This window comes from Bufo gargarizans, chromosome 3 (genome assembly GCF_014858855.1).
Source record: "Bufo gargarizans isolate SCDJY-AF-19 chromosome 3, ASM1485885v1, whole genome shotgun sequence".
Taxonomy (NCBI): domain Eukaryota; kingdom Metazoa; phylum Chordata; class Amphibia; order Anura; family Bufonidae; genus Bufo; species Bufo gargarizans.
This window is the reverse complement of record NC_058082.1, coordinates 363,934,661-363,958,814: the sequence shown is the minus strand read 5'-3', so window position 1 is coordinate 363,958,814 and position 24,154 is coordinate 363,934,661. Positions and strand designations below refer to the sequence as shown.

At 44.6% G+C, this 24,154-nt stretch overlaps 1 protein-coding gene across 5 annotated transcripts in view; it reads left to right on the top strand.

Annotated features, from left to right (window-relative positions):
* The window catches only part of PHACTR4 (phosphatase and actin regulator 4), a 65,536-nt gene that overhangs the window by 21,831 nt on the left and 19,551 nt on the right, over nt 1-24,154 (top strand). For 3 of the 5 annotated variants that reach the window (XM_044288018.1, XM_044288019.1, XM_044288017.1), the window contains exon 2: nt 1,104-1,172. In XM_044288018.1, the coding sequence (XP_044143953.1) occupies nt 1,104-1,172 (69 nt within the window). Of the gene's footprint in view, nt 1-1,103; nt 1,173-13,374; nt 13,685-24,154 lie in introns of those variants that run through there. The other 2 variants (XM_044288021.1, XM_044288020.1) reach the window with 1 other exon arrangement.

Here is a 24,154-nt window from a genome sequence, read left to right as displayed (position 1 = left end):
CGGATGACCTATCCAGAGCTGTCCATGCACAAAAAGCTATAGACAGACTTTTCTTAGCAGTTTACGCATTTCTTTCTTGTTTAATTTTCCTTTAAGCTGTCTGCAGAAATAACTTACATTTACGTATTCTTTTTATTTTATGTTGTTACTTGGGTCTGATGGCCACAAACTCGTTCATCTGAGCAGCACACAAAGAGAACTTTCTGCCATCTGAATTGGGCCTTAGGCTAGGTCTACACGACGACATTTTGTCGCACGACAATTTTTATAATGGTAGTCTATGGTGTCTCACTGCGACATACTGTGACACGACAGTCGCTAAAAACCCATTTAAGATGTTGCGTGACACATGTTGCAGTGTAGTTGTGCCCTATGTGTCACGCAACGTATTATCGCGCGACATGTCGTCGTGTAGACCTAGGCTTAGACATTGGCTTAGTTCACAGTATAGCTTATAGGAAGGGGAGGTCGATATGTTTCACACAGGATATGGGCGTTTTGTTAGAATAGACTGTAATGATCACTTGACTTGCACATCAGTTTATAAATATATATACCCTGAATTTCATTGAAATAGTTTTTTTATACTCTACACTTGCAGAAACCTTTTCTGTGATCACATGATTGTTCTTTAACATGTTGCAGGCAGTCATGTATTTTTAAAGGGGTATTCTAGTATTTCACTATTGATAGTCTATCCTAACTATTTGATTGGTGGGGTCTGATTTCCCCCCCCCCCCCATCCCTGCTTATCTGTTGTTCTGTGGTAGTATGCACTGCTTGAGAGTGGCCTAACTGTACTTAAAGGATCCCACAGTTGACATTTATCTGATCCTTGGGGCACTACTGATCTCTAGAACGTCCTCCTCACAGCAGGAGAATGGAGCGGTGGTCACACATGTGTCTCTGGGGACAGCAGAAGCAACCTTAGTGTGGCGGTGCAGTGATGAGGGCATCAGACATATATGTTTTACATATAATGCTTAAAAAGGACCTGAGTGTAGCGTCACCCTTTACTCACAAGGTGCATTTATCTAAGCTGCCTGTGTAAGCCATCAACCTAGATTTGACACTGACTTTTATGTGTTTTTTTTCTCCCTCAGTACCCCAACGTAGTAACAGTGAACAGGACCCCTGCCCCCCTCGCGCCCCTGTAATGGAAGACGGGAGCAGTAAGTAGTAGTTTTACTGTGTGATAACTGTATTTCAGACAACAAGAAATAATTTGTGTGAAAGAACATTTATTCTAAAGAGCTTAAAGCAGCCATGCTCAACCTGCGGCCCTCCAGCTGTTGCAAAACTACAACTCCCATCATTCCCTGACAGCCTACAGAAGGGCATTGTGGGAGTTGTAGTTTTACAACAGCTGGAGGGCTGCAGGTTGAGCATCCCTGGCTTAAAGGGTAACTCCCACCCCACAGTATATGCCATGAATGTCTGCTAGATGTGAGTACCACTTGTCTCTAGCATGGGGTTCCATCTCACAGCCGCTATGAGTGGAGAAGTGGCCACTCATGCACCCCTCTCTCTATTCACTTCTATGTAAGTTCTGAATATAGCCGGATAAGCATAACCTGCTAAACTCCCACAGAAATGAGAGAGTTGCGCATGCGCAGCCACGTGAAGAGGTCACATCCTTGAGATAGATGGGATCGCATCTGTCAGACATTTATGGCATACTGTGGGTATGCTATAAATGTCAAGTCACAACCCAGCATATATGCAGTGAATCGCCCGGAAGAAAACCGTTGCGCACAGCGGTTGCCTTTTGGCCGATTCTCTGCATACTTGCCAGGTTGCTGCCAAATCTCCACCAGTCCGCATTATAGTTATTGGGGCCGGATGGAGATGTTTAATCTTCTGGCAATGCCAGAATGCAGAGAATTCCTGCCAGATCCTAAGTGCTAGTGTGAAACTAGCCTAAGTAATGGATAGAATTCTTTGACGTTGTTAAGATCTGATCATGCCGCCTTAAAACTTGTTATAATCTTCCACTTCTCTAATTGCTGCTCACAGCATCATTTACAATACATATGCTTGGCCATATAGGGCATATCTACTAGGATTGTGCTGGTGGAAATGTTCATCAGATACTGCAAACAGTTTTTCAAACTACTTATTGTTTGGCGTCTTGAAAGATTGATCTGTGCAAATGAAGCCTTCCCCCATGCCCGTGTACCCACCTACAAAATAGTGGTGTTGGTGCAAGTGTCATTCTGTGACCGCCACCATGTGCTTCCCCGCAGAGCATGAGAAGCTTCCGGAGGGAGAGATGGAACTGTCACTACACCCAGCTCCATGGGCTCATTATAGAGTGGGAAAACATACTCCATTAGATTTCCAGCAATAAGAGCCGAAAGTTTCTAGTGTGAATGTCAACATGGTGGCCGGGTTCTGTGCAACCAGGAGGAAAGATGATCTATGCTGGTATCCGTTGGCCCCTTTTTTTAAATATGCAAAATAAAAACAATAGAAATAATATTTATTTCTGGCTTTATAGTAAAAACGTATTAAATTGGTTAGAAAAGACTTAAGGGCTCCTGCACACGACCATGCCGTTTTTGGCGGTCCGCAAATTGCAGATCCGCAAAAAAACGATGCTGCTCGTGTGCCTTCCCCAATTTGCGGAACAGGAGGTTCATTATAGAGATGCCTATTCTTGTCCGCAAAACTAACAAGAATAGGACATGTCTCATAATTTTAGCGGGGTCACGGAACGGAGCAACGGATGTGGACAGCACACAGAGTGCTGGAGAAAATAGATTGGTTCAGGAGCAGCAACACAAACGGCTTATGAAGAGCAGGAATGGTGAATACGCAGCAGCTGGGCAGGGGATCGCAGATCCAAAGCGGTCCAATGGCATGTAAAAAGAATGGAGGGCCACAGCAGCGTCTCGCCAGAAAACTTCTTTATTCAGGAACACTCCTCACAACAAGGCATATAAAAAGTAGTTTGCAGCAACGTTTCGGCTAGGAGTAGCCTTTGTCAAGCATGTTAACAAGTTAAAATCACAGCCTATAAGTAGCACATGACAGGCCCACCCACACCGCTAAGCAGCCAATAAGATTCAAATTCATGTATAACACACCTGTGTATGAAATCAATGGGGACCGACATGCTGAAATAGATTAGCCAGCTGTAGCAAAACGTACCCATGTGAGGCCATCATATACAGAGCTCCTCCGTCCCTCCAGCGTCCCATGATCGGCAGTGCGCATGTCTGCATACGTCATCGCATGCGCCACCATGCGGCGGCGCGCGTATGACGTGCCCAAGTAAATCCGAATGCATAGTTCACGCCGGACAACTTACATCATCAGGTGGCGGCCGACTGACGTCACAAGGCCACTCCCACCTGGCGTTACGGATAGAAATATGCATGAGGACTCAAATGGGGCTGTACATGGAGGGCGATCGCACCACTGTAGCACATGAACAGTGTGCAAAAACGCTCGCCAAGGATAACAACAATAAGGCATAGAAAGCGCACTGCCATTAATACTAGCGCAAGGAAGGAACAGGGAGATATACAAAAACATATAGGCATCACATAGGTACAGCAGGCATAATAAAAAGAACAGGAATCACTAGATATCGGTGACAAATAGTATTTTCACTATGCACAGGCTACCATTGATAAATAATATATCATACACAGGTGTGTGTAGACAAAACTACAATGATCATCATGATGCTATAAAGCGGTGTGATTAAGGCACATAATTAAAAGAACAAAGCAAAAAATACTGTAACAGAGGAGAAATATGAAATCAGCCATATAAAGAATATTTCTTGATTTAAATCCAGATTTAGCTGATGCCAGCCACATTGAACTCGAGATTTAAACCAAATGGCTGTAGGGATTTCAGTGTGTAGATCCATTTGAGTTCCTTCTTCCTTAATATCGCATCCCTGTCACCCCCTCTCCGTAACGGACCCACGCTGTCAATGACTCTAAAGCGAAGTTGGTTAACAGAGTGCCCCGCCTCCACGAAGTGTTTCGCAACGGGCTTATCCATGTTCATCTTGCGTATGGTACTCTTGTGTTTGTTAATACGCTCTCTAATCTCCATGGTGGTCTCTCCCACATAAATAAGGCTGCAGGGGCACTGGATGGCATAAATCACATCCCGTGACCTGCAGGTATAATAGCCCTTGATTTTATATTTTTTCCCACTGTAAGGGTGGGAGAAATATTCACCTTTGAGAACGTTACCACAATTACAGCAAGATAAACATGGATAAGTCCCGTTTTTGCGCGGTGCAAGAAGTTTTTGTGTCGGTGACTGGCCACCTACATCGGATTTAACCAGTCTATCACGGAGACTAGGGTTCCGTCTGTATGCCATCAGCGGCGGGGATTTGAACTCTTCTATATCTGGCAAACCCCGTTGGAGTATATGCCATTCCTTTCTGAGGATATTGGCAATGTTGCCGCTATCCCGGCCGAAGATGGACACAAACGGAACCCTAGTCTCAGGGACCGCCTTTGTTGATTTCCGCAGTGCGGTGCACCTGTCAACCAGCCTCACCCTCTGTTTGGTTCGAGTGAGTAGGGGTTTCGGGTAACCTCGTTCCAAGAAACGTGTGCACATCGTATCAATCCTTTGTGCACACGTTTCTTCATCAGAGACAATTCTCTTCACCCTTAAGAGTTGGCTCCATGGAAGGGAGTCGAGCATTCTATGTGGGTGGTAGCTATCATGCATAAGTAAAGTGTTGCGGTCAGTAGGCTTCCGATAGAGGTCCGTAGCCAAAAGACCCTCCATCACATAGACTCGCACATCAAGGAACTGCAACTCACTAGGAGAAACAGTTATAGTGAATTGCAGACCCGGGACACCCGCATTCAAATGAAGATGAAAATTATCAAGTTCATTCAAAGTGCCTGTCCAGATCATAAAGATGTCGTCGATGTAGCGCCACCAACATAGGACTCTCCCAGAGAAAGGGGAGTGATACACGAGTTTGTCCTCCACCTCAGCCATAAAGATGTTAGCGTAGGTGGGGGCCACGTTGGACCCCATGGCCACACCCCGCTGCTGCTGATAGAAGGTGTCCCCGAACAGGAAGTAACTCCTCTTCAGGACCACCTCCAAGAGGCGGAGGACAAATCGGCACACACCCGGGGAGAGCCCCATGTCGGTCAGGGCCACATCAACGACATCTAACCCATATGTATGGTCAATCGAAGTGTACAAAGACACTACATCGAAACAGACCAACAAATATTGGGCGGGCAGTTGTAAATCCTGTAATTTAGAAAGAAAATGCCCAGTATCCTTGATATAGGATGGGGCGGAGGTCGCACGGACCTGCAATAACTTGTCCAGAAAGACAGACAATGGATTGAAGGCCGAGCCCCTACCAGAAACAATCGGTCGGCCCGGTGGGTCAATCAATCTCTTGTGAATCTTGGGGAGTATGTATAACATCGGGGTGATAGGGTGGGGCACCATGAGGTATTGATACAAACCATCATCTATAATGGAACTTTGTAGTGCCTCCTCCAATATCACCCCGATGTCACGCATAATATCCCATTTGGGATCACCGGGTAGTTTCTTATAAACCTCAAGATCACTCAATTGTCTGTCTATCTCTCCAATGTACATCGCAGTGTCCATAACGACCACCGCCCCACCCTTATCTGCAGGCTTAATGGTAATGCGGGTGTCACGTTCCAATGACATGATAGCCTGTCGTTCAGGAATCGAGAGGTTATTCCTACCACCAGTGGGACTTAAAGATTCGATCTGTTTATGCACAATTTGAATGTACGATTCAACCACGTGGTTGGTATGAGGTGGTGAAAAGACACTGGGTTTCCTGAGTTGAAATTCTTTACATGTTAATAACGCTGTATTGTTATTACTAATCACAGGTGTTTTATTAGCTTCAACATTTTTAGATGCAAAAAAACATTTTAGGCGTAAGTTTCTAAAGAAACGTTGTAGATCTAACTCTAGAGAAAACCAGTCTCTATCGACAGTAGGAGAGAAACTGAGTCCCCGACTCAATACCCGTGTCTGTACGGGAGTGAGTGGTACTGAGGAGATATTAATGACTAATTGTGTTATCTCCGTGGATTGCGTCTGGTTGATCTCGCAGACATCACTTGATTCTGAGGTGGCTTCCCTTTTACGTGGCCGATGGTGCTTTCTTCCACCCCTTTTGCACACAACGTTTTTGCACACTGTTCATGTGCTACAGTGGTGCGATCGCCCTCCATGTACAGCCCCATTTGAGTCCTCATGCATATTTCTATCCGTAACGCCAGGTGGGAGTGGCCTTGTGACGTCAGTCGGCCGCCACCTGATGATGTAAGTTGTCCGGCGTGAACTATGCATTCGGATTTACTTGGGCACGTCATACGCGCGCCGCCGCATGGTGGCGCATGCGATGACGTATGCAGACATGCGCACTGCCGATCATGGGACGCTGGAGGGACGGAGGAGCTCTGTATATGATGGCCTCACATGGGTACGTTTTGCTACAGCTGGCTAATCTATTTCAGCATGTCGGTCCCCATTGATTTCATACACAGGTGTGTTATACATGAATTTGAATCTTATTGGCTGCTTAGCGGTGTGGGTGGGCCTGTCATGTGCTACTTATAGGCTGTGATTTTAACTTGTTAACATGCTTGACAAAGGCTACTCCTAGCCGAAACGTTGCTGCAAACTACTTTTTATATGCCTTGTTGTGAGGAGTGTTCCTGAATAAAGAAGTTTTCTGGCGAGACGCTGCTGTGGCCCTCCATTCTTTTTACAGCACACAGAGTGCTGTCCGCATCTTTTGCGGACCCATTGAAATGAATGGTTCCGTATACGGAACGCAAAAAACGTGTGTGTGCATGAGCACTTAGTGTTGGGCTGGACACATCACACCAGAAACTGCTTTTGTAGGAGCCACTTTCCTAAATGACCAGGAGCTGCCTCTAAGTAAAGGGAGCATTCACATGATCGTGTTTTTCTTCCGTGTCCGTTACGCAATTTTTGCAGACAATGCACGGACCCATTCATTTCTATGGGTCCGCAAAAATTGCAGAATGCCTTTCATTGTCATCCGTGTGCTGTCCCTCCCGTGTGTCCGTTCCTTTTATTTTAGAACACGTCCTATACTTGGCCGCAAATTGCGGTCCGTGGCCCCATAGAAAGTCAATGGGTCCGTAAAAAACAGATAGCACACGGAAATGCATCCGTATGTCATCCGTTTTTTTCGGACCCCTGGACTGAAAACATTCTAGGAAACCCCATTTCAGTTTTTAGCGGACGTGAAAAATGGATGACACATGGAAGCACCTTGTCCGTATTATACGGACTTGGGGTCCATTCACACATCCGAAGTTTCGTTCCACATTTTGCGGAACGGAATTGCGGACCCATTCATTTCTATGGGGCAGCACGATATGCTGCCCAGATCCGGAATTGGGTACCCACACTTCCGGGTCCGCAATTCCGTTCCCGAAAAAAATAGAACATGTCCTATTCTTGTCTGCAACTGCGGACAAGATGAGGCTTTTTCTATTAAGTGTCTGCGATGTCCATGTTTTGCGGATCCGTTGATCTGCAAAACACACGCGGACGTGTGTATGGACCCTTACGGAATGGAAAGATAACTGAAGACATACGGAACACACGGATCCGTGATTTGCGGACCGCAAAACCAACACGCTGTGAATGCTCCCTAAAGTGAAGTTATCTTTTTAAGTTCTACAGCCAGAGATCTTTCAAACAAGTACAAAGCAATGGTGGAGATGTTACCCATTGCCTCCAGGCAGATTTCACTTCTCCAGAGCCCTATTGAACACGAGGCATTGACCTGATTGTTTTTTATGGTCATCATCTCTCATCTCATTCTGGCTGGTTTGGTTAACCTCTCCTATTTTTCTTCCTCGGGTGGATAGATTTGTGCGGCAAATACATTTTCTATAGGGTCCGTTCACACGTCTGCAATTCTGTTCTGCATTTTGCGAAACGGAATTGCGGACCCATTCATTTCTATGGGGCCGCACGATGTGCAGCCCAGATCCGGAATTGCGGATCCGCTCTTTCGGGTCCGCAATTTCGTTCCCCCAAAAAATAGAACATGTCCTATTCTTGTCCGCAATTGTGGACATGATTAGGCATTTTCTATTAAGTGCCGGTGATGTGCGGTCCGCAAAATGCGGAACGCATATTGCCAGCGTCAGTTTTTTTTGTGGATCCGCAAAACACACACGGACGTGTGAATGGACCCATACTATCCTGATTGAGGACGTGAAGTACAAGTAGATATCCATTCTACATACTTGTCCCTATAGCTACATTTTATCCTCCGTTTGCTGGTGTGATACCTCTGTTTTTGGTACATGTTGAGAATTGTAGTTTTTCAACAGCTGAACGCGGTATTGGGAGTGTAGTTATGTTACAGTATAGTACATCAGTATTTAGCTGGGGGTTCGGAATCCAGATCCACATTGATTGGCTGATCGCCATACCGGCTTCAGTCATTGTTGATAAGGACCTGGCACCCTTTGAGTACTTGGTGACTGTTAAAGTGACGGTGCTGTAGGCTGGCTTCATTTCTACACCATAGTTACATTTCTAGCCAGCTGTAATTGCTATTCCATTATGAAATGAAAACATTTAGGAGTAGGCCTCTCAAGGTCACTGGACATTCAGTTCTCAAGTGTGAAGCGTGGTTGGGTACCTGTAGAAGTAAAACGTCACACTGCTTAATGCCAGGTATTTGCTGGAGTGAGATGAACTGCACCACTATTGAAACCAAGGAACTCTATACATTCTGTGACTGTCTCTTTACTATATGGCAGTCTAATGGGTTGTCCAGACAATATTGTTTAGAAAAGCTCCTATTCCAAGTATTCCCAGAGCCCCCGAGGTGTCTGCATTATGGTGAGGCTCAATATGCAGGAAATGAGTGCTCAACCAGTCAGTGGGTGAAGCAGGTCACCTGGACAACCCCTTTAGGTCCCCATGTCCCCTGCACCAGAGAAGCAGCTCACCTGGACAACGCCTTTAGGTCCCCATGTCCCCTGCACCAGAGAAGCAGCTCACCTGGACAACGCCTTTAGGTCCCCATGTCCCCTGCACCAGAGAAGCAGCTCACCTGGACAACGCCTTTAGGTCCCCATGTCCCCTGCACCAGAGAAGCAGCTCACCTGGACAACCCCTTTAGGTCCCCATGTCCCCTGCACCAGAGAAGCAGCTCACCTGGACAACCCCTTTAGGTCCCCATGTCCCCTGCACCAGAGAAGCAGCTCACCTGGACAACGCCTTTAGGTCCCCATGTCCCCTGCACCAGAAAAGTTTTTCTTTTGCAGAAGTCTGAGAAAGAAAGGCAGTTTTATCTTCTGCTTGTTGGGTATGTTATTTCTTTATTTCCTATATTTAGGTCTGCAAACCTTGGTGAAAATGCATCAGCTGAGAAGGTGCGAGTGTACCAGCGAATCAAACGGGCATTGTGTCTTGTAACTGAAGTTTTAATAAACTCTCCTCCTGAGCTCAACATGCACTCCTCATTGACTAGATTTGCAGGACAGAACTTGGAGTCCTTCCCATACCTTTTCCTCCTCCTTCATTCTTGCAAACTGCATGTCTCGTCTAGCTAAAATCAGCTTTTGAAGTTCCCCAAACCTGTCCCTTCCTAAATAACATCATTTTGTTGCATGTATTGGAGTAAAGGACTTCAGACTAATGTTTCATGTGCTTTCTCATGACCAATCCTTTCCTACTTACAAATGAAAGCTACAATGAAATCTCTGTACACCTCTTGGCACACAGTGGCATGCCTTGCCTTGAGACTTTGATGTAAAATTATTTCTGGAAGACTGCTTATGAATGTCCGTTGTATCCAGGCAATCAATAGCGGGATGACTGGTATGATTAAAGGGATTGGCCACCTTTTAGTTCCTTTTGACCATTGTGCTTGTTAGATGATTATATGTCACTTACTAATATGGTCTTTGTAGAAATTCTGTGCCATTTTCTTAATTCCATAAGGTATGCCCCCTTGTTTACAGAGTTTTTTATGCTGTCCACACAGAGGTCCTGTCCATAAAATGGAGGCTGATGGAGGGTCATGTGATCAGGGAAATCATCTCCATGTAACGTCTCCTATGTTCATATTGAAATGGTGGGAGTTTAGTGCAGGTGCAGTATGTCTGAATAGACAAAGCATCCCATGGAGGCGATTTGTCCTGTCACATGTTCTTCCATTAGCGGCCATCTTATGGACAGGACCTATGTGTTGACAGCACAGAAGATTTACCTAACAAGGGGACATGGTGTATGAAATATAGCAAACAACACAGAATATCAACAATGGCTATATGGGTAATTGTGATATAGTCAACTTAAGTACACATTGTTCACAAGAAAGTGGACAACCCCTTTATCATTCACACTCCCCCTGTAACAGCTGGGACCAGAGAAACCTCAGACCCTGGCTCATTTAAAGACCTTGAATGACAGTGACATGGAAATGTGTTTAGTTCTCATGTGGTTGTGTATCACACAATACATGCTGAATGTAAGGTCTGTGTGTCCAGGTTACTGTTGCCATCACTAGCTCTGATACACAATCATACTCCACAGCCCATAAAATATCTTCTCTCTTGTGCTGGCTGTCACTGAGCTGTGGTGCCCTCTTGCTGAATATGCTCTCTTACCCATGCCCTGCAGACTGCTTTGTGTGGGATTTCATCCCTATCTGCAGACTAATACAATACAGCCTTTCCTGAAGACTTGGATGCCTCTTGGACCCTCTCCTCAATCTGAACTGCCTTGTACATTCTCCCCCTCTATAGCACTGAGATAAGTTGGGGAGAAAGCAGAGAGGAATGACATAGCCAGGAGCAGAGTGCAGTCCTATCTATGTCTGAAGCAGCAGGACAACCAGCTACATCAGGTGGAACAAACTATACAACATCAAAATAGAAGGATTTTTTGTTATTACTTCTATTTGGAAAGTTGTAAATTTGCATTTAGAAAGCAAAGAAGCAGTACAAATTTCAGTGCAAAAGCATCCACATTCTTAAAAAAAAAATAGATTCCTTGATCCGTAATGAGTTTGGCATCTAAGACTACTTTCACACTTGCGGTAGAGGAGTCCGGCAGGCAGTTCCGTCAGTAGCACAGCCTAGTATCGGAAAATAGCCAATCCCGGTATCTGATCGATCCGGGTGAGAAAATATAGATTGGGTATAGAAAGTTTGATACCCGGTGCAACCCTATCGCAATTAATGTATTGTTTAACCATTTCCCTACATACGCTGTACATGTACGGCAAACTGGGAAGTGACTGCTCGTCGCACGCTGATTGAGCTACACTTGCCTGATCTGCTTGCATTGCTGAAAGTGCTGATGCCAACGGATTAACCTCTAAGATGGCTGTGATCAATGCGAACCACACCGCCTAAGGGGTTTGCTGTCTGTGCTGTTCTGCAGATTCTCATCTGTTCCAGCCCCATTGAAAGTGAATGGGTCTGCAAATTGCGGAACGAATGCGGACCCAAATTACGGACGTGTGAATGGACCCTTAGGCTTCAACCGGATCCCATTATAGTCAATGGGGTCTGGGGGTAAACGGCAGTATCTGGCTATGCCAGATCTGGTGATATCTAGCAGGTTGTTCTCTGCCAGAGCATACTGGATCAGTTAACTGGAAGTGTGAACCTATCCTTGAGGGGTCTGTTCCAGGATTTTACAAGCGCCCTCTCTATCCACAAGCTCTCTGCACTATACAGCAGACTGCGCTGTGTAGCTCCAGCATCGGGGGAACCTGCAGTACAGCTGATTGGCGGGGTCAGACAGGCCATCACTTGTAAAATCTTGGGCTCGTCTCTCCTCAGCAACTAATGGCATTTATTATGTAGGCAAAGATTGTCCATATGCTTTGCTGGCTGGATTCATTGCACTGCTTGTTTCCAGAGGTTACAGCCAGATACAAGGAGCCTCGGGACAGGACCTGCTGCACGTGCGTGCCTATATGTGCTCTCACAGTCCCGGCTACCAGAGAGGCTGTCACTTCTTCCTATAGTGTACCAGCACGTCCACCTCTGCTGGATTGCAGGGTGGTCGTAATGAACAGTGTATAATGTGATGAAAAATGAATCCAGCCAGCAAAGGTGGCAACATGGACAATCACAATACATCAAGAAGTGCCTTGTATTTCCTTTTTCTACATGATAAATGCTATTTGCTGAAATGAGACAACCCCTTTAAGGTTTGAGCTACAAGTTCAGATGAGGCATTCCTTCACCAGCCTGGACATGTAGTGGCTTCTTACCGTTTTGGAACTCGCAGTTCTTGTTTCACATACATAACAAGAACCATTTATCTTGAAGGGTTATTTTCATAATTTCTATTCCTTTTACTGCGAGGCGGCTCTTTCTCGCATCTCCAAGTGCTTTCTTTTTCTTCTCTGTCCACAAGAGAGCAGTGCAGGACAAGAAAGCAAGATTGTACCATGGTAGGCATTATTTTTCCACTGAAGGGAACGTTGGAGTCATTTAAAGGCTTGATTGTTATACATGGGACCAAGATTGTGTACCCTCCCTATAGAACAAAAAAGGTGTAGTACTTGTAAAGAATGGCTCATCCTGTAGGGATGTTATCTATGGAAGGGAGGGGAAGGAGCTGCCAGAATGAATCATTCACTGAGTCACTGGGAACCCCCTTCTGCCAAAATATATTCCTATTCAGTGTAAGGGTACATCAGGCTAGTTTGTATCGGAGAAACAGGCTACATGTTTGACAGTTTTCATCTAGTGCAGAGCTGGCCAAGCTGTGGCCCTCCTGCTATTGTAAAACTAAAATTCCCACCATGCCCTGCTGTAGGCTTATAGCTGTAGGCTGTCTGGGCCTGCTGGGAGTTGTAGTTTTGCAACAGCTGGAGAGCCGCAGGTTGGCCATCCCTGATCTAGTGCCTGCATTCCACTTACATGTTGTTTCTGGCAGTAAGGTTCTTCTCCAGGACATCTCTGCAGACACCCTCTTGGGATGAGTTAGGGTGCACATGGGATGAGGTGGAGTTTGCATTTTTGGACTTCTGGGTAACAGTAAGGTGAAAGATGAGCTATGCAGAGAGTTTTGGTGTCTTAGAGTAGGTCTATGTAGGGGTAAGATGGGTTTTAGGCAGATAGGTAGGGTTAAGGGGCACAGCTACAGCCAGTATTCAGTACAGCATCATGAGCAGAACATGGCTGAGGAGTTAGGAGAAATGTGAGGCATTGTGGGGAGTGGCTGGCATGACTGGTGATACTGTATATGCAGGTTTCACATGGAGGCGTTAAACTCCTTCTTTAACTCCCCAGATGTGTTTTTTTAGAGTGACGTCCTCCCTCCGATTGTAGAATCACTGCTGCAGTCTAGCTGGTATCACTTCTGTCATCTACAGAAATGATTATGTCCAGAATCCTGTTAGTCCTGTTTCTGCAGAGAAGAGGTGTGGAAAGAGTTAAGAGGGCGGCAGTGGTATTATATTCCCAGTGTATGTGTGCGCTTCGGTTGAGTGCTTTGCACTTATAAAGTCCTGCTTGGCTTTTTCTATCTGCCCCCTGCCCTGGACTCATAAACTCAAAGGGCTTTTCCTCTTGTAGAAGCACCCTTGGGTGTGCTCCAGGGGGGGTATCAATGGGGCAAGCATTCCTTTCCCGGCCTGTGATACCAGCTCTGCAGGGTGAGTACAATTCTACTTCTTCTTGGAGAATGTTGTGACGGATTTATTGTAGGACTGTGCATGTGAGGTCTATACCCTGGCTTGTTCTCTCATTAGTGCCAAGATGTCATTCCTTCCCTTCATCCATAATGACCTCTGACCATGTGCTTCTTTTTACACTGTATGTCAATTATTAAAATTTTGCTATTTCTGTAAGATGTTTACTTCCAAGGCCCCCATCTTGTTGAGCCTTTTGAAAGCGTGATCCTTGGGGTTCAGCCACACATTCAGTTTTTTTTTTTGTATTTTTTATTTTTTTATGCTAAACAAAGTTTAGATTAAAAAAAGGAAAGAAGTTGTAACTGTCCTTAGCTGTCTCTCCTTTCATGATCCACATCTGATTTTATGCTCGGTGTATTGCTAATGCCAGTAGTATAACCAACGTCATTTATATTATATTTATAATTTACCTTTTAAAATCTAGGCTTGAGGATGGAACATTTTAAGGGTACTTTCACACTTGCGTTGTGAAGATCCGGCAGGCAGTTCTGTTGCCGGATCTGGAAATCTGTATGCAAACGGATTTCATTTGTAGACTGATCCGGATCAGTCTGACAAATGCATTGAAATTCCAGATCCGCCTCTCCGGTGTCATTCGGAAAAACGGATCTGGTATTCTGTATTTTTCTAAGCATTTTTAAAGGTCTGTGCATGCGCAGACCGGGAAACCAGATACATTTTGCTGGAACACTAGGTAACGGATCCAGCATTAATACAGTTCAATGGAAATTATATAATAATATAGAACAGTAATATATTATTATTATTATTATTATTATTATTATTATTATAGGGGTTTTATTATATCAGAGTTTTGGGAAAAAAAATAACTTCTAAAACTCATCAGGACATACATATACATTAGTTAAGCTTGATTTCTTAGGAGAAAACCCATACTTGCACCTTTGCATGGTTCTGTTATTCTTGCTTTGTTTACATGCTGCAGCAAAGCTGTGGGGGCGTGTAACAACAATGCCTGAGCTCTCCCTCATGAATATTTGTGGGTGTGAACAATGCCCTTCCCCTCACCCTGCACTGCACAACCTAACCTTGCATACAAACAGTCACATCATCATTTCCTAGCTCACACAGGCAGAAGATCTTCCTGTCACATTGCAGATCGATCTACATCTCTATATACATATGTAGATATATCATATAGGGTTGTTTCGGGTATTGAATTTTCAATACCCAATCGATACTTTTGCCTGGTATCGACCTCGATACCAGGATTAGCCTTTTTTCAATACTTGGCTTCGCTATTGCGCAGTCTAGTATCGGAAAACATTGAGCTGTCTCCTTCTCCCTGCTGTGCTGCTGCTGCCACCAGAGAGAGGGGTGGGCGCACTGCGCCGCCAATGAAAGTAAGAGTACCTTTCACCTGGCAAAAAAAAAATCTGAAGCAAGTACATCGGCGCCCAGGGATCTCACTGCACTTATTATCCCTGGGCGCCGCTCCGTTCTGCCGCTATGTCCTCCGGTATCTTCAGGGACTTGGATATACTGGACGGAGTCTGCCCTTGTTCCTCCGTGGCGTCTCTTTTTCCCAGGCTGTGAGCTCTGCGCTGCGATTGCCCAGCGCTACAGCCTGGGAGAAGGAGACACCCAGGAGAACAAGGGCAGACTCCGTCCAGTATAACCAAGTCCCTGAAGATACCGGAGGACATAGCGGCAGAACGGAGCGGCTCCCAGGGATAATAAGTGCAGTGAGATCCCTGGGCGCCAATGTACATATCATGATACTTAGTTCAGATTTTTTTTGCCAGATGAAAGGTCCTCTTTAATACAAATCCCAGAGGCGGGTGCTGGCGGGGAGCTGCGCTTAGCGGCAGTTAACCCCTCAGGTGCCGCACAGTGCGCCCCCCCCAGTATTAAAATCGTGGTATTTACGTGACGATGAGGAGAACATCGACAGTCAATCAATGGGACCTGGGCCATGCCAAAGGGTGGGTGGACCGAGCCTCTAGGTGCCGAAGCAACGCCCGAGTAGCACCTAGAGGATCATTAGCATAACAGCGGCAGGCAGGGAGTTATAAAGCACACTCTTATGTACTGCTGACATTAGAACATCGCTTATGTCAGTCAGCAACATAACGTTATTTCTCATGACAGAAGCCCTTTAAATAAAAAGGTAAAAATAATAAATATTAAAGTATCAAAATATTAAGTATAAATCACCCCCTTTTTCAATTTTACATATAAAATATATAAACAATGAATAAACAAACATATTACATATCTCCACGTCTGAAAAGTCCAAACTATTAAAATGCGCAATTCGGCTTTTTTCTTTTATTATTATTTTTTTGTTTTTGTCACCATATATATAGATCTATCTATCTCTAATCTAAGCTTTAGCTTAGGTATAGCTTAGATATAGCTCTCTATCGAATATATAAGTATATCTAAGCTATACGTTGTTTTGTTCCTGGGGGTGGCTTTTGGTTCTGATGGCCAGTGGAATAGGGCAATGTTAATTTGATAAGGCTGCCAGCACTGGTAAGGATTGCGCAGGAGCTGGCCGACAGCCAGACGCAGAGGCAGGGGAACGGTGGATCACAGGGAGGGAGTGGGCACACCAGTCCAGTGAATCTTTTCACAAGGCTGCCGGCACTGGTAAGGATCGCGCATACGCCATCTTTCACAGGAGCCAGCCAGCGGCTAGAAGCAGAGGGAGGGGTGGGCACACAAGGCTCTGGCGTTTCGTGTACAGAGCCAGGCCACTCCCTAAGGCAGGGATAAATCTGTACACGAAACATCATCACAGGGAGCTGGCTGGGTGATATCGGGGGTCACGTGACCCACAGCAGCGCTGAAGAAACCTGGTGATATAGCTGAAAACAGTATATTACAAAAGTATCATGTGGTATGTTATAAGGCACATTGTAAGAAATATATATCTCTGATAACCCCTTTAAGTTTGTTTGGTATAATCTTATTTTATTTTTATTTTTTAAATCTAGTTTCTTATTCCTACTGTTTAATGTCTCATTATTACTTTTATTTTTGTTTTGATTACATTTTTATATATATATATATATATATATATATATATATATATGTATATTTTGGTTTTACTTTACTACTTTAAGTGCCCTGTCCTACCTAATGTTTGTATCCAAGCAGAAGGGTCTTGCTTTACTGCACGACTTTAGGCTCACAACTGGCAGTCTTGTCTTTTGTTGAACTGCTTCTGAATAGGAGGAATAGGATTGTGGTTGGAGCACTTAACAACCATAACTATGTCTGTCTCGTGTAAACATCCATTAAAAAAATGGTACAGTTTAATTACAACCCGAATGCCATGGCAGCTAGCGCTGGGTTGAATATGAGATCTATTCTGTCTGCTTGGATGATGGTTTCATCTAATGAGTGCCTGTCTTAGTTATCAGCATTGCGATATTCGCATGCTCTACACCCAGAAATTACTTGCTTTTCTGGATTTCATAATATTGTATTCTTCTGCATGGCTATCGGAGGGTTAAATCCCTTAATTAAGTGCAGTACACTCCCTGCATTGTGTAACACATGGTGACGGTCTTCCACACAAAGGCAGCGTGCTGTACCCTGCCAACCTACACCATCAATTACATGATGAGGTTGTTTGTAAAAGCATCTATTCACTGCAGATATGCTAACCTAGACAATCTTACCAATCAGAACCCACTCACAGTGGCGGAATTTGTGCATCCCGAAATTCCACTGACAACAAAGCTAGGACCAGCTGGTGTTAATAAATAAATAATTACACATACGTATTGGCTGGCGTCCATGTGATTTTCATTTGTAGGTGTGCCCCTCATATCTACTCATTTAGTTTATTTATTCTGAAAGATCGGGGATATCTTTTTTAGGGGGAGCACCCACTCCTTGTGATTGGAGGGTGAGCCAATCCATTCATCCAAGTTCTAAAGCTAGGACCAGCCCTGTACCTCACATGGGTCCAGAGATGTCTCCATTCATTGCTCATTCATTTAGGCTTCGTTTCCCTTTCCGGTTTTGAGAAAAACGCATTAACAAACTGGAACGGAGTGCACCATTATGCATCCCGTTCCATTTTGTTGTGTTCCCATGCCGGGCAGAATAACGTTGCAAGCAGCATTTTTTTTTTGTGCGTTATGGGATACTAAAGACGGATCTGGTATAAAACATAATGTAGTCAATGGGGCCGGATCTATTTTTTCAGAGTTAGACCCCTTTCACACAAGCGAGTATTCCGCGCGGGTGCAATGCGTGAAGTGAACGCATTGCACCCGCACTGAATCCTGAGCCATTCATTTCTATGGGGCTATTCACATGAGCGGTGATTTTCACGCATCACTTGTGCGCTGCGTGAAAATCGCAGCATGCTCCTCTTTGTGCGTTTTTCACGCAACACATGTTGCTAGGAGACGATCGGGATGGAGACCCGATCATTATTATTTTCCCTTATAACATGGTTATAAGGGAAAATAATAGCATTCTGAATACAGAATGCATAGTAAAATAGCGCTGGAGGGGTTAAAAATAAATAAATCATTTAACTCGCCTTAGTCCACTTGCTCGCGCAGCCTGGCATCTCCTCCTTCTGTCTTGATCTTAGCTTTGTGTAGCAACAAGGACCTTTGGTGACGTCACAGTCATCACATGATCTTTTACCATGGTGATGGATCATGTGATAACTGTGACATCACCAAAGGTCCTTGTTGCTACACACAGCTAAGATGAAGACAGAAGGAGATGCCGGCTACGCGAACAAGTGGACTAAGGCGAGTTAAAATTATATATTTTTTTTAAACCCCTCCAACACTATTGTACTAAGCATTCTGTATTCAGAATGCTATTATTTTCCCTAATAACCATGTTATAAGGGAAAATAATACAATCTACAGAACACCCGTACCAAACATGCGCGATTTTTCTCACGCGCGTGCAAAACGCATGACAATGCTTTGCACTCACACGGAAAAATCACGGGTGTTCCCGCAACGCACCCGCACATGTTTCCGCAACGGCCGTGTGAAAGAGGCCTTAGAGGTTTTAGCACTGGACCCCTCTTGTTCATTTTGGGGATAATACATCCGGATCCATTCTGAACTGATGCAGATGGTTGTATTATTGAAAGGATTCGTTTAAAACACATGTGAAAGTAGCCTATATCAAGCTGGCAGCTCAGGGGGAGTGTCTTTGCTGCTGCAGCTCAGAGGGGGGGGCGTCTTTGCTGCTGCAGCTCAGAGGGGGGGGCGTCTTTGCTGCTGCAGCTCAGGGGGGGGGCGTCTTTGCTGCTGCAGCTCAGGGGGGGGCGTCTTTGCTGCTGCAGCTCAGGGGGAGGCGTCTTTGCTGCTGCAGCTCAGAGGGGGGGGCGTCTTTGCTGCTGCAGCTCAGAGGGGGGGGCGTCTTTGCTGCTGCAGCTCAGAGGGGGGGGCGTCTTTGCTGCTGCAGCTCAGAGGGGGGGGGGCGTCTTTGCTGCTGCAGCTCAGAGGGGGGGCGTCTTTGCTGCTGCAGCTCGATGGGGGGGCGTCTTTGCTGCTGCAGCTCAGAGGGGGGGCGTCTTTGCTGCTGCAGCTCAGAGGGGGGGGCGTCTTTGCTGCTGCAGCTCAGAGGGGGGGGCGTCTTTGCTGCTGCTCTCTCCCTATTGCAGCTCAGGAGGCAGTTGAAGGATGAAATTAAGCATGTGTGGGCAAACAGCAGGGGAAAAGGCAGCTTGGATGCGGATATGGGGCCACCTGAAATGATAATACCAGGCGCAATGACAGTAGCTCCGCGGAAGAAAAGGGGGTTGGAGGGAGGGAAGGGGAGGTTAAAAAAATAGGAAAGAAATTTAACATAGGATGAGACTATGTATTACTGTATTTACTGTATTGTTGTTTTGTGATACCAAAATGTAATGATGTAGATCTTTAACATTTCTAAAATAAAAAGATTAAAAAAAAAAAAAGCATGTGTGGCCATCTCAGTGAGCCAAACAAAGAGCAGGTGGCACTGTAGAGATACAGTGGATATAAAAGTCTTCACACCCCTGTTAAAATGTCAGGTTTCTGTGATGTAAAAAAATAATTTAGGTAAAGGGATTTCAGTTTTGTTGTTCAATTGAGTGGTACAGTTTATAGGTCACATTAAAGGTGGAAAAAGTTCTGAAATTATTTATCTTTGTCATTTGTTTTACAGCACAGAAACCTGATATTTTAACAGGGGTGTGTAGACTTTTTATATCCACTGTACATTTTATTAAATAACACAAGAATTATAGTAGAATTAAGTATACGATTAGTATAAGTGTCCGTATAAATGAATTTTTAACCTGGAAATGGACCCTTTTTAAAAAAATAGCTTTTATTGATTTTTGTCTAAAAAGCCTAAATATAAACACCCTTTGATAACCGGGTGTCCAAAATAATAATAGGACAAGATGTTGCCCAGCTACCACCGTGAATTGGTGAAGGAGAATAGATAGCTTAAAGATAGTAAAGGTATATCTAAATTCCCAGGGCGTTGGTAACTATATATTGAGGTTGGGAATTGGGCGGAGAGTGGGGCACATAGATATGGGTGTTAGGGATGGTTCTCTCCCTGTACCCGCCCTATAATCCTCTGCCCAGGGATGATCCCTGATGGTGGGGTCACCCTGTCCCCGTACCTACCCTATGTAGCCCTGTGCACTGGGAATTTATAGTGTGGTTAGTATCAGTGTTTTATCCCTTTATTTGAAAATAGCCCCGACGCGTTTTTTCACGTTTTGGTTCATCAGGGGATCGGTTTAAAACATAATAGATAACATCATACTGGATGACAGAAACAGATAATATACCAGATAATATTATATATATTTACTGTGTCCTGGTCGATACCATGATGGGGCAGGCCATATAGGAGAAACAGAAGATTCAAAAGTTTTTTCCTATAGAGAGGAGGGTGTCACCTAGGGAAAAGGGGAAGATATCATACAATAGCCCACTGTTAATACTATAGCTATGCAGTGGAGTTGCTCAAAAACATTTCCAATTATTGGTGACTTACATGTTAGGTGTCCCCCTGTAGTCTGGACTGCCATGTCTGATGGGGCAGTGTCGCATCCCTGTAGTCGTGCTGTATTTAAATCCCAGGCGAGGAGGCACCTTTTTTTCTACCTGTAGCCGCATGTCCGGTTGGTGGAACGCACGTGCCGCTACTTCCGGTCCCATGGAACGCATACATCGCTTCCGTCATTTCCGGGATAGCGATGTGCTAGCGCTCCAGGTCCTCCCCTCTTGCTATAATCGCAAATACGATATATGCAATTTTGGCTCCCGAATATTCCAATAGAATACTTCTATTCGGTGCTTGCTATGCGTTTACAGCGGAGGGGGGGTGGCAAATCATAGTTTTTTGTGTGGGTAATGTTTAGTTTGATATTAATACACATTAAAAGTGCCACATTAGACAGCCATAAGCATATGACTTATGCTGACCTCTTAATTTACATCATCCCTAAAACTCCATCGGTAATATAAACCCCTCCACGTTTATAAAACAGCAAACCAGTGGCAGGACGAAATTATTTCAAGGCTATATTCTGATCAGTAGATGTGCACAATTGATCCATGCAATCGCCTGATCAGAAAAAATAACTATTATTTAGATAATTAGAGGATAATTTACACGGGTGTGGCCTGATATAGCTACGGCCCTTTTGATATAATATGTTGAGTACATTATGTACCCATGACCAGTTAGAGACTTTTGTGTGAGTATTTGGGAAAATTAGAGGCAGATATGGAGAAAAGAGACCCCCGAGTCTTCAAATGTCTCTATTTGAGGTTGTGAGGTTTGAAGAAACTTTACAAAAAACAGGTAAAGGTCAAACGTTCGTTAAGGCCATCCGGTGCTTGCGAACGGCACCTGTAGATCCACTCTGCTTCTTTGCGCAGAATCCTGTTATCCCAGTCCCCTTTTCTCGGAGACATGGGTACAAGTTCCAATGCCGAGAAGCTGAGTGAGCGGGGGTCCCCTGAGTGATACTCATGTACATGACTCGCCACTGGTGTGATCCTATTGTTTTTAATATCGTTTACATGCTCGCCCACCTTTTTCCTTAGTTCCCTAAAGGTCTTTCCAATATAGTCCTTGGGACAGGGGCAGCGACATATGTAAATTACCCCTTTGCTTTTGCAATTATTAAAGTCCCGGATGATAAAAACCTTTTGGGTGGCCGAGCATGTAATCGACTTGCCTGTGGAGATGAATGGGCAGATTTTGCAAGTTCCACATTTGAACATCCCAATAGGACGACGATCAAGTCATGTTCGTGGTGGAGATGGGTGTGTGTAATGGCTGTGTACCAGTCTATCTCTGAGGTTCTGGCCTCTTCGATAAGTTACGCTTGGATAAGTAGAGATGTTTTTGGCGACACTTGTGTCCATCTGTAGGATTGGCTAATATTTATTTAAGATGGTCCTGATCTCAGTATTGGCCATGTCAAATGTGGAGGTAAGACGTGTCTCTGCCCCACCCTCATCCCTACGTGTTTTAGGGATAAGTAGGGTTTCTCTATCCGTTGCCAGGGCCTGCTGAAAAGCGTCTCTTAGTGTACTCTTGGGGTACCCCCTATCGGTCATTCTATTGTAGAGTTTCCTTGATTCGCAATGAAAGTCATATAGACCCGAGCAATTCCTGCGAATCCTCAAATATTGTCCCCTTGGGATACCTCTTTTTTGTGGAGTGGGGTGGTGGCTTCCCCAATGTAATATGGAATTTGTTGCCGTTGATTTTCTGAAAATTGTGCTGACCAGTTTTTCGCCTTGTTTGAGTATTGTCACATCCAAGAAGTTTATACTTTTTTCCTGTATCTCAGAGGTAAATTTGAGACCTATGTCATTGATGTTTAAGAAATTTATAAAATCAGTAAATTCCCTCCTACTTCCATTCCAAAGCACAAAGATGTCATCGATATATCTCGTCCAGAAGGCCACCTTCTCACTCCACCAAGTGGGGTGACCTGGGAAGACGATATTGTCCTCCCACCAGCCCAGGAAGAGGTTGGCGTATGTGGGGGCACAAGGGCATCCCATAGCCGTCCCCCTGAGCTGGTGGTAGAACCGCCCACTAAACAGAAAAAAATTGTGCCTTAGAATGAAATTAAGTAGGGTTAGGATGAAACGATTGTGTTCCTGGAAATGGTTCTCTCTTGTGCCAAGATAATAGGTGACAGCCAAGAGACCCTTGTCATGTATACTGCTGTACAAGGACTCAACGTCGATACTGGCTAATAGATAAGAAGGTTCAATCCCCAGAGACTCAGGTTTTTTTCAGAAAATCCATGGTGTCCCTTGTATATAATGCAAGGGACACCACAAAATCTTTCAGTACCTGATCAAGATAAAGACCGCAGTTTTGTGTGATGGAATTTATGCCGGATACTATCGGTCGACCCTTTAGAGGGGTAGTCCCCTTATGGACTTTGGGGAGTCCGTAAAAGGTTGCAATCTGCGGACACCTTGATAATAAAAAGGGGTATTCCGATTTACCAATAACCCTCTGCTCCAACCCTATATCAAGGATTTGTTGGAGTTCTGATAGATACATGTCTGTTGGGTCACTGGCTAAAATCTGATAACCACTTCTATCCCTCAGTAGATCCATACACATTTTCTGATACAAATCATGATTCATGATCACCAGATTTCCCCCTTTATCAGAGGGCTTGATGACAATGGAATTATCCTTTTCCAGTGTCCTCAAGGCCTCAAATTTACTTTTAGTCAAGTTTCTGCCATGTGAAGGAGGCATTTTTATTGTTTCCAGTTCTTTGGTGACCAATTGTTGGAAGATGTCGATGTGTTCGTAATTGAGTGGTGGGGGCATTAAATAACACACTTGCTATACAAAATGTTTTATTATATGCTATTACAAACGTATTCAGATCCAAGTGCTGGTTTGGAAACTATAAAATATTTTCATGGGACAACCCCTTTAAGGTAAAAACTCGCCATGGGCAGAAGGGGTTAAGTGGCTAAATACAACTTATATTTAGTTTTTTGGAAACTTGAATACCCCTTAAAGTGACCTGTCACCATGACAGTGCAGTCCAATCAGCAGGCAGCATGTTATAGAGCAGAAAGAGTTGAGCAGATTGAGATGTTTGTTAGAAAAGTTCCATTATAACTTGTATTTTATTCATTTAATTATCTGCACATTCTGAACATAGGAGCCCAGTGGGAGGTAATTCTCAGAGACTGACATGCCTGTAGTTCATGATATGAATGAGTGCTGCTGCACCTGAAAAGCACAAGCATGCTCATGCGGACGTTGACTCCTATTGTCACGGATGCGGTGTGGGAGGGAAACTCCACACCGAGCACAGGAGGAAAGGGGACAGGAACTAGGCCTGGAAACTAGGGTAGAGAAGAAGGTCACCTCCTAGAACAACCCTAATCCAAGTCCTGACTAACTATCTGTATGAACTGACCTCGATGG